An 11,471-nucleotide genomic window follows, 5' to 3' on the forward strand; every position below is an offset into this window, starting at 1 on the left:
AATTCAACAAATACAGAGGAAGATGGCTAAATCGATAAATTAACGAGACTAAAAATTAATTACAACATGGATCTCTCGCTTTTAATTTTAAGCTGTAAATTACCGATATCGGTGACTGCCATATTCTCTTGAGTTTCCAAATCGTAAAGAATCTTTCCCCAGGGATTGGTCAACTGTGTATGTCCCCATGCGACGTAACTTGCTTAAGGAACACGAGCCGGTGATATGCAGGCAACGTATAATTGATTATCATTCGCTCTGAAACGCTGAAGTAATGACCAGTGCAGTGGTCCAGTGGTCATATTGAATGCCGCTGGATATATCAGCATTTGGCAACCTAACCCAGAGAAGCAGGAAATATGAAGCCACCGAATACCAATTAACTTCGTAGTTGCACGGTTCACATTCCATCATTTCTGAATATGCGAGGACAGTCCTCTTATTGTGCTTTTAATTCTTTTATTTGTTTCATTTTCAGCAAATATACTGGTTTTTTAAATTAAGCTTCTTTTTATACAGAGTTACAGATTATATTAATTTTATATAGAATATATTTAAGAAAGATATTTAATTTTTTGCTAGTTAAGTATTGATCGATTAAGTTACTGTACCTTTGTTCCGATAAATGCGTGCCATTTCCTCGAATCTAATATCATAGCAAATGCCAATACCTATTTTGCAGCCCTTCACATCGAACGTTGTTAGGGAGTTACCAGGACTGAGTGAATCACTCTCTCGAAAAGTAATCTTATTAGGAATGTCGATGTCGAATAGATGTACCTAATAACATAAAAATGTGGTAGCTAATTCTATTGCTGCAACTTTTGTAATTTAATATCAAAGTTACCAACTCCTAAACTTTAATTATTTTTTATTTAATAACTGACAGCGTTTTTATCACTTTCTTTTATTAAAAAATCTTATCATTTAATAATGTTTAAAAAGGAGAAAAAATAAGTATAATAATATTTTAAGTATGTGAAAAATTTATACAACAACAAACACATTACAACAAAAATGGGCGTTTCCCGTATCATAACGTATTTTATAAACCGTAAATTATAGAATTGGTTATAGTATACGTATGTACATATGTATATTCCTAAATTATTCCTAGATAGAGTCACTTTCTTCACCCCGATATTTTCAAATTCAAAGCCATAAAGGAATATATTACTTACCTTTCGGTGTCTTGCTATCAAAGTTCCATCGGGACCCCAAATAGTACAGGTATTGTACAATTTATCGCCCTCTATTTCAGGCATCGTACCACCAACTACATAGATGTTGTTTTCTTTAGCTGCGTTCGATGAAGCAACGCTCGTTTCACCATCAGGAATACTCTCGCCGTATTTAGGAAAGTACTCTGCATTGCAATATTTCAATTAATGAAAAATAACTGTCTTTTGTTCCAACCATAAATTAAATTGAAATGTTTGTCAGTTTTTTATTTTCTAAATTATCAAAATAACTAAGTTTTATATTTCGACTTAATTAAATATGCAATTTCTTAGCTAATAGTATATATAATAAATTGTTTCTACAGGTTCAAAATGAAAAATGAATATTTAGAAATATTTAATTACGACAATGCTATTTGTGTTAGCATCAGTGGCTTGTTACTCAACGACTTTGCTAGTACTTTTTGAAACATAAAGTTAGTTTTCAATTAACACTTATACTAGAGGCGGAATTATAAATGCAAAATAATTGATAATACTAATTTATAAGTACCCAATTATTAGTATCTTAAAAAATATATTTATACAAAAATCACGATAATCATGAAAATGGGGAAATCCTATATTCTCGAATCAATTCACAATCTTTATGGAAGTATAAACGGTAAGGTAATTTGTCTACTTTTACTTTTTCTATATAGTTGTTATACACATAGTAAATTATTGAAAAAAAACAAATTATTACGTATTCCATATGGTGAATTAAAGCATTCAGGAAGAGCTATAATATCAGCATTGTGCTCTTTTACGCTAGAAATGTAGGAAACTGCCTGCTCTACATTTTTGCGTTTTACTTCATTTACTTCAAGTTGTACCAACGCCAAGCGAAATGCTAAAATGTTGGAAAAGTTAAATACATTCGGTTATATATTTCCCATACTTTTTATCTATAAATACTTTTTACATAGTGAATACTTACTCGACATCGTTCGCACTACTTGTTTAGCGATGTTTGTAAGTATCATAATGTTGAGGTTATGTATGGTACTACTCAATATCAACATTACGTAAGCAATACGCAGGGATTTTTAATAATTCTTGGTAAAGTTTAGGACATTAATTTTTATGTAATTGTAAACATTATTTGTTCACAATTTGTCCATTTACTTTGCAACAAAAAGAACGCATCTGCAAGCGTGTTAATCGGATAACGACGAACTTCATTTCGCAAACACCGACACGTGAAACATTTTGAAGTTACGTCGACGCGAGAGTAATTGGTTCCCTTAAATTACTCAATTTCCATTTCTTTCGCCATGTATATTCAAGTATTGCATTTGAATTGCAGAGCAGTCGAAAGTAGAGGAGCACCTCGCCGATATATCGACAGGAACATGAATTTTTTTTCATAGGGCGAATATTTTTTCCATTGAATTATTAAACCGAGTCAAATTTTCAAACTCAACCACTTAATTTAATCGTTTTACATAAAACATTTCAATCTTTTTTCTTCTAAATACTTTACCTATATTTCATCTGGCTGAATATTCCATATTTTTAAAGCTTGTTGATAATTACAAATACGTTATTATCATTCTGAAGCTAGAAATTTGAAGTAAAATTGCTCTGCGCGAAGGAGGAAATAATTCAACGTTTTATATATAGCTGTTAAAATGATATAATAAGTTTCAGTAAAATAGCTTCACTAAAATTTGTGGTTTTTTTCCTTTTCTATTTTTTTTTTTTTGTTTTATGTGTTCAAGGGCGAACGTTCCCTCTCATTTCTTGTATTTTTATGAGGAATTTAGCCTTTTTACACCACGAGAGCCTCAACGTTTTCATTTTCACGCCTACGCTACGCTCGTTAAACACGTTCTAATGAGACCATGTGCTGACATTGCGAGTTTTATTATTTTCGCACAATAATCTATCATTTTAGATTTCAAATATTACATTCATACATTTTTCGTTGTAAATTTCTTTCTCTATTTAAATAATTTACCATTGTTGCTACAATAAATCAATTAATTAAATTAATTGATCAGTTTAAACTTAAAATATCATTTCATAAGTTTTCGTCACTTGAATCTAAAAACAACAGAAAACGGTATACCCGCATCATACATAGAAAGGAGATTAAAACGCTAGAGTGATCATATTCAACGATCACAAAACGATAATAGGACATTGTGTTTCTTCTGAAGGGCATGAAGTTGTCAGGAGATTATGCCATAAATGAAATTGGAAGCTGGCTGGTCAAAGGGATTAAACTCGGTTAAACTCAATTGTGCTATATTGCACAAGACTTGAGAACTGCTACCAAATATCTACTAGCTTAAAGGTGTGCTGATTACACCTTACAAATTGTAATTATATTTCAAATACAATCTCCTAAGTAATAAGTAAATTAAATTAATACTTTACCTAGAATCTGTGATACATTAATATAACAAAAATACATTTCTTAAATTATTCATTAATTTGCAATGTAATTAGAATATTATCTTTATTTTCTGGTGTCTTTATTATTCTTAAAAGATACGCTGCTTGTTTGCAAATTTAACACTACGTATGCTATTAATAAATCATTTTATATTTAATTTTGCAACCTTCAATCATTGTTAAAATTGATTGATAATACTGTTGGTTAATAGAAATTTGAAAATGCTCTCGTTTCCACTCGATTAAAAAGTAATTGCACAAACTGTCACAGTGTTGACTACAAATCACGTGTGTCGTTCTATTAAATTTATACACAATAGTATTTATTCTCGTTTTAATTTAAAATGAAATATGTTATTGTATGAATAGCAGAATGTTCAAATAATTGAAACAACTTTTTGTCCTCTAATTAATGATTCTCATTTAAAAAAATTTAAGAATTTTAATCAAGAAGATTTTGAAGTCTCGATCTAAAATGACCAAGGATTGAAACAGAGAATATTTTGATGCCAACAAATACATATTCTTCAGATATGAAACAAATGTGATAATAAAAATCGATGTACATGAATGAATGTTGAAATATTGGAAAATTGTATAATTATATCCATTCTCTGTTGCGTTTAGATGTTTCAATTAATGTTTCATCAGAATTTTTATCGAATATTTTAGAGGTACTGGCTGTAAGGTTTTTTTTTAAATTAAAATTAAAATTAAATGTAAGAACAGATTCAAAGTATAACATTTAAAAATTTGTGGTTATAAAATTTACTTGTATGTCATAATTATGTAAGTGAATTAATCTCATAATTAATTAAATGAATTTATGCTATGTGAGTAAATTATATTTATCTATAATAAGTCTTAACTTATTATTAATAATCAGCTAACACTGCATAATACTAAGTAAATTAACTGAAAATTCTCGACGTGAGAATTAATTATAATTTCATCAAGAAAATAAAAAAGAAAAGAAAAGAAAAGAAAAAAAAAATTCTATGTAAGTGATTGTTCTATGTAAGTAATTCTACGTAAGTGATTTGGGGCTCGGCCAGTACCTTGCCCTTCTTTGGGATATTCCGAATTATCTGTCCTCTCCGAGCTGCAAATCTGATATCTCAGATGTTAGGGAAACCCCCTGGCCGGTAAGACACGATAGACAGATGAGACTAAACGGCTGGTGGAGAGGGCAATTATCAACAGAGGGTCACACCGTGCGGATACAATACTGGGGTCTCAATAAAATCTTACAACCGTGGTGTTCAGAACATCAAACTCTGTTTGCATACACCCGGTGCACATAAAGTGTCAAATTACACTAACACTGGATTTATTGAACCTCTTTCAGCTTGACCAGTGGCTCTTTAGTTTATGATTTGCAACAGAATCCCTGCATCAACGCAGATTCGCGAAACATACAACTTCACGCACCAAATATCGATTACAGTCAATCGACACTAACAATCAATAATTTGTCTGCGAGATGCTCCTCTGGAAGTTTTAACTATATATATTCCGGTTTTAACTATATATATTTAACTATATATATTAACTATATATTTTCCCTAGGAACAGTAAGATTTTAACGATACAACTTTATCAAGAGATCTTAATGTCATAAACGGTATCGAAACTTCGTAATTAATAATGTTAAGGAAGAAAATATTGGTAATCTCCTCGAACGACGAGCGCTTGATATTCACAATTAGAACTCGATAACTTAGCTTCTTATAATATCCCAATAAAATGTTATTTATCGATTACAATTGTCCTGTCGTATATTATTGTGTTTGCTTTATAAATGTGAACTTTATTCAAAAAGAGTTCATCGATATAACGGTATTGAAGAGAACTACTCGAGAAACTATATCTAGCCCTTGGATGGAGGGATTGCTTGCTTCTTACAATCGAATAATTGGAGTGTAACTAGAAACACGAACGGTAGTTTAGCAATGGAGAAGAACTTTAGAACGACAGCAATTTTCTTCTTGTTTCTTTGAGAAAGGCACCGTTCATTTTATGTTTGCGAGAATGGGGTTGTTGGACGAATTTGATTAAAAAGGAAAGATCTTTAACAAATATTCTTCCCATTGATACATTCCTATATTTTTGATTTAATTATTTGAAAATGCAATTTTGCATATACCTATGTGCTATTATATACTATAATCGCAGGCGTTTCTTTAAAATGATGTACTATTGAAACAAGGCAAAGTATCGTCGAGTTCTTCTAGATTCAATTTCTCAAAAGAATGGCTCTATTGATTAACCAAACATAGTTCCCATAAGCATATACGTACTTCTCAGAAAAGATAGTTATATCTAGATCAATATTACTCCCCACAGTGACCTATATGTCAAAGAAAAAAAAGACACATCAAGTATTAAATCATACTACTATTACGTCCACTATCTCTACAAATCCTCCACTCTTGGAAAAGTCTATCTTATTCAAACGTAACGTAACTCAAATTAAATCTTTTCCATCATCATAAATACGAAACATTTATAAAATTATCATCTTCGATTATTTACTCAACATCTAGCTAACAAAATCTTCTCCATCGCCGTACCCCTTAATCCTGACCGCGTACAATTAACGTATGAATAGTTAATTTATTGAAATTTAAACGACCATTTTACGCTACTTGTACTCGAATGATTTTAGGATCTTGCTGTATCTCTTGCACAGTGTTATACTGACAGGCGAGAAACATAGAAACGTAACTTCCGATCCACTGATTTACCCTAAACAGACGATGATAGGTTATACGGTGCACGCAATACAGAAGCGTTTCCGATGCAATTCGAAGGTGCGTTGTTACAATGGAGTTCATCGATCCATAATGACTATTTCCCCGCCAACTACAGCCTGTAATAACGGAATAGCCAATAAAGTATATCCTGTCGATTTAATCGTTACCCCCACGGTGCACCGCGCGCACGGAGATCGGATCGGTGATTTTCACATGATGTTTCGCAAATCGTGAGGCGCTCGCGTGATTCGCGCGTTTTAAGCGTTCCCGCTCTTCCCGTCCGATAGAAAGAGAAAGGGAACAGGGGTGGAAGGAAGAGGGAAGATACGTGATGCGGGTTCAACCTGCCGCGGGAACCTTTAAAGAAGGTCTGTGCAACGGGGGAGATGTAATTTTAATAAGTTGGAGAACAAGTCATTGTAAAAGATGGATATTCAGATGTTGGAGATGCAGCAGATTTACGACTCGCTGGAATTAAGTTAGTTAAGGTGTTGAAAACCTAACGTCTTTTCAAAGGCGTTTGCCGCGTTTCTTTTCAAATCAAAATACATACATACGATACGTACAATGTATGCGCCTAAAGTTTTAAAGTTAATTTCTATTCAAGGAATGGACTGTTTTATTATAGGTTTAGGAAATTGAAAAGAAGCAATTGCTTGTTTCTAAGAAAGAATCGCGAGAAGTACAGTTAGAAACTGTATTGTGAATCACTTTTCCTGGTTTCCGTAACGAGGAAGTGAAAAAAAACGCAGACAAGTCAGCGTTTACCGTAGCTAAATGGAAGATACGCAGGTACGAGTCGTTACAGTTTTGTCGTTGCAACGATTCCCGCTGCGTAATTTGATAATGAACAGTTGAAAAATAGCAGCGTTGTGTCCGTACTCTTTAATATCCCATTATATGGAAGTTAACGACCGGAAAATACACCGCTCGACTACTTGAAGGAAGTAGCTCATGAGCAAGTCTTTTGTATCCTCGCAATGGTATAATTCCTGTAACGTCTCGTTCTCGGAGGATTTATTTCGTTGATTTGTACTTGTTTATTGCTTTTGTGTTTTCATGAATGGAGCATGTCGCATGCGAATCGTAATATGGTTTTAATGGCGTTTCGACTTCAATGATATCAGCGGCTGATTGCGCTTCCCGTAAGAAGCTTCCAATCATTATGTATTTTAGGAACAACAAATAAGGATATTTAGAGAACGAATTAATTATTCAATTGTTCGCGCAAGAAATACCTGTCTCTTTTTCGAAAGTTATAAATGCTGTTTTCAAAGAGTTCCTTAGCTCACCATAAACCAGATAAGAATCTTTGGTTCCGTGTAGAAAAAGAAACCTTCAGATCAAACCGAAAGGGGTTCGGATTATATTTTCTAATCGTATTTGTATATTTCTTTTTACGGTCAGCTTGTCATCCACGTACAATCGAACAGAGAGTCCATTAATTATTTCCCTTCGACTTGTTTCAGGGGGAGCATCTCGGAAGCCATGCCGGCTGACGAGTTCGCTGGAAATCGAAACAGAAGCAAACCAAGACTGCAACCACCTTAACGAACCGCTATTATCACTGGCAAGGTCATCGGGCAGACCGGATCTAATCATGCTCACGCCGACCATGCTTCCTGTGCACTCGTTCCTCTTTCTTAACGACGTCAACCAGAAGATCGGGTGCTAAGAAATTCGAAATCGAGTTGATTGAAAATCTCAAGGAATATTAAAAAAAATACGAATAAACAATTTGATATAGAAATCATCCATTTTGGGCAAAGAAAAGAAACAATCAGAAAAAGGAATAACCACAGAAGCTCTGAATTTCATTGCTTCCTAATGGTACTTCCTTGGATATTTTTACATTCTGGAGGCGTGAACGAACTCTGAAAAACAGAAACGACTTCTATCGGATGATCGAAAGAACTACCTGGACACTGAGTATAATTATTCACACGTGCGGATGCCATTTCCGGCATGTTTCTCCATGAAGAAGGTCAGCTTCAGTTTTTGCCACTTGTAGATAGAAGTTGAAGTGGCGGACGTCTTAACGAGGTTGCTAGAATGTCAAAGAAATAGATGAGGGAAATATTATGAAGATATATTTATGAATATCTAATTGAGCATTTAATTAAGAACTTAATCGAAAGACCAAAATAAGTTGGTTCTTGAGACCAAGTACCTATCTAAGTATAATAGTCTTTTGTACTTACGGTTTAGTAAGAGGACACGAGTAAAACGATTACTCGTTAAAAGGAACAATAGAATAATCATGCCTCCGCAGACGGTGGTCTCTGCTTTCATGCCTCATCGCGGAGAATCTCAGCGAAAAAAGTGTCCCGAAGCGTGAGCTGAAAGGTGGCTATCTAGGCTGCCTAGTGAATGCCGTCGCCATGGTGGAGCTGGCGTGTAGCAACTCCCTAAGTCCAGGAACCTAATCCTGCGTCAGAAAGACAAAATTCGCTACGGAGAAAAGTAAACAAAAATATATATATAGGGAAGAAGCGACAAAGATTAAAGATCGTTAAGAATTACAGGTAATTTAATGATAAAAGGGAGAAAGAATTGTGTAAAAATTCTACTGGGAAAGAAAAGAAAGAAGACACCTCCAACGAGAAAGACGTGCTCAGAAGCGAGTCCCGCGTAGCGCCATGTAGAGGAGCAGGAAGAAGCGCAGTCTTCCTCAGGCATTCCAGCGTCGAGTAATGCTGAAGCATATCCTGATGGGGCAACCGTCGTCAGCGGGCTCCAGGCACCAGCACAATGACTACCAGGCGAGCTCGGGCTCGTTGCACGGCGGCCACCACCACCACCATCATTCTGGTCACCAACAGGATCAACAGCAACACCATCATTACAACCAAAACAGCAACGTTCGTGGAACGACAGGGGGCAGCCAAGGACGGGGAGTCGACGTTTACGACTCGGTGGTCCATCAAAGAGCCAACGTGCATCAGGCTGCCACCACGCCATCTTCCACTCACAGACACCCTTTGAATCATTCTCAGTTGAGCGTGAACAATCTTTCTCAACGATTGAATCACTCGCACGCTCTTAATCTGTCCACGTTGTCCACGTCGAAGCATTCTGTGAACAGCGTCAGTCCTGTTGCCGGTGGGAATAACAATAACAATAATAATAATCTGTCGACTACATTGGGGGTGATATCCCCGGCGCCGCTGCACCAGGACAGCAGACCTAAAGCGAATGGAGGCTTTGATATCTCGAGACTGTCCAGATTACCCAGTCAGGCGACACCTTCGCCTGCACCTGCTCTTCAGGGTACGACTACCGGGGGACAGTTAACCGGTCCCGGTTCCACGGCGTACCCCTTGAACGCTTCCTGGTCGTCGTCCCTGTCAAGGAATCACAAGGACCACGAGGTTGGCGCGAAAGAGACGTTGACCAGTTTGGGTTTATTGTGTCTAGTGTCGTTGTTACTGGCGCTACTCTCGTTGATCTTCTTGCTGAAGATCTCACCGTTAACGGTGACGCCGAGTAGCCTGATCAGCCCGGAAGAGTATACGATTGTCTACGAGGTGACGTTAGCGCTGTGCGCACTCGCCCTCTCCCTAAACCTCTGCTGTCTCCTCATGTGCGCTATACAGTTCCTCTTCACTGTGAAACTCGTCAAGACTTCGTATCAAGGACATTGGTGAGTTGAGTTTTCGTTTTATGCCACGCTGGGTAAATCTGTGATTTATAACGCTTTAAATACCTTTGTACATAATCCGTACTTTACTTAACCCGAAGGTCGAACAAGGTGTGAAAAATATATACGTTTAAAGTTTGTATCCTTAAGATACTGTTATCTTTGAAAATCCGGAAGTCAAACAAAATACACAAAGAGAAACTTCTAAAAGTGCAAATAAACGTTGAGATACAAATATCCTTTAATCCGAACTATACATATGATGGAAAGAGGACTCTCATAGTCATCGACATTTTCCCTCCTAAATGTCAACAGCATCCATATTTACATTGTTGCTGTTGTACATGTAACTTTTCAAACTTACTTAGGTATTGATAAAGAAAAGAAAAATAAGCATTTTCCTGGTAGCTGGGAATTCGCGGGATTCGCGGTCGAACGATGATTACCATTAATTTCTATAATCTGGCGACGCTATCCTCAATCATTATCCTTGTGCCGGAATATAAGTTCTCATTCGTCCATGCGTGGCCTATCTGTGTGCGTCTGGAACAAACGCAGTGTCCCGTATCCCGTGCGATATATCAGAGGCCTGTCTAGTGTTTCTTCTCACGCGGCCTGGAGGACGAAACGCAAAAATTCACATCCTGTACTTGACGTGCAAGCGTTCACCGACCGCGTGTCCCGTTTTTACTGATCAAACACGTGTCTGCAATCACAATACGATACTGTGTGGTGAGATGTATCCGTAAATGCGTATGTTTCGTGACGCGAACCTTGAAAATGAAAATTACACTTTCGTTTATTCCTCGAGCGTCGTGCACGCAGGAAATCGTATAATAATTTTATTAGTAAGATTTTTTTTATATAGACTACGCTATATTAATTTGTGACCAAGCTGAAAGATCGTGACACGCCCTTTGTGTAGAAATTGCAATATTCTCCGTTTTATCTAATAATTCTCCCAGCAAATTCAGCACGCACGTTCGCGAAAAATATTATCGAATACACACAGTGCAGTGCGGATCAAGTTACAAAGGGAATATAGATATGCTCGTCTCCCGTGACACGCAACTCGAAAGCGAAAATAAGGCTCGTTAAAGACGATACATACTCCTCGAGATGGGATCTGTGGTTTCTGCTCGGAAGTTCCCTTATCGTTGGTCAATCGGATTTCTTTTTTATCTTTTTCGTTGCCGACCGAGACAAAGTAAGCATCGCCGACTCTAATTACTAGCGAATGGAAACGCGCGTTAAGTTATGCAGATTGGCCGAAATCGTCGGCCAAATCACTGTGTGTTACGTCGCGTAACACTCTACCTAGCCGAGGCCACACACCGCGGGCAAGATGGCAACCAGATGTCTTCGGATACTCACTGCGTACCCTCAACAGTCTCAAGTACCTTCCATAAATCTCATAGATTTCCTAGTAAAGGTCCTTCAAACCAAACAAAC

At 36.4% G+C, this 11,471-nt stretch overlaps 2 protein-coding genes across 2 annotated transcripts; one reads left to right on the plus strand and one right to left on the minus strand.

Annotated features, from left to right (window-relative positions):
• Positions 1-1,742: 1,742 nt before the first annotated feature.
• On the minus strand, positions 1,743-2,298 carry LOC117215436 (omega-amidase NIT2-like). The gene is made up of 2 exons (XM_033461815.1): positions 2,161-2,298; positions 1,743-2,073 (listed from the first exon to the last, which is right to left on the minus strand). Exons 1-2 carry the CDS (start codon positions 2,243-2,245, stop codon positions 1,886-1,888), a joined length of 273 nt encoding a protein of 90 aa, XP_033317706.1. The 5' UTR covers positions 2,246-2,298; the 3' UTR covers positions 1,743-1,885.
• Positions 2,299-8,067: 5,769 nt separating this feature from the next.
• Positions 8,068-10,041, plus strand: LOC117215437 (nuclear transcription factor Y subunit gamma-like). The gene has a single exon (XM_033461816.1). It carries the CDS (start codon positions 9,073-9,075, stop codon positions 10,024-10,026), a length of 954 nt encoding a protein of 317 aa, XP_033317707.1. The 5' UTR covers positions 8,068-9,072; the 3' UTR covers positions 10,027-10,041.
• Positions 10,042-11,471: the final 1,430 nt, after the last annotated feature.

The sequence above is a fragment of the Bombus bifarius genome, unplaced genomic scaffold, assembly GCF_011952205.1.
Source record: "Bombus bifarius isolate JDL3187 unplaced genomic scaffold, Bbif_JDL3187 scf7180000009619_frag, whole genome shotgun sequence".
NCBI lineage: Eukaryota > Metazoa > Arthropoda > Insecta > Hymenoptera > Apidae > Bombus > Bombus bifarius.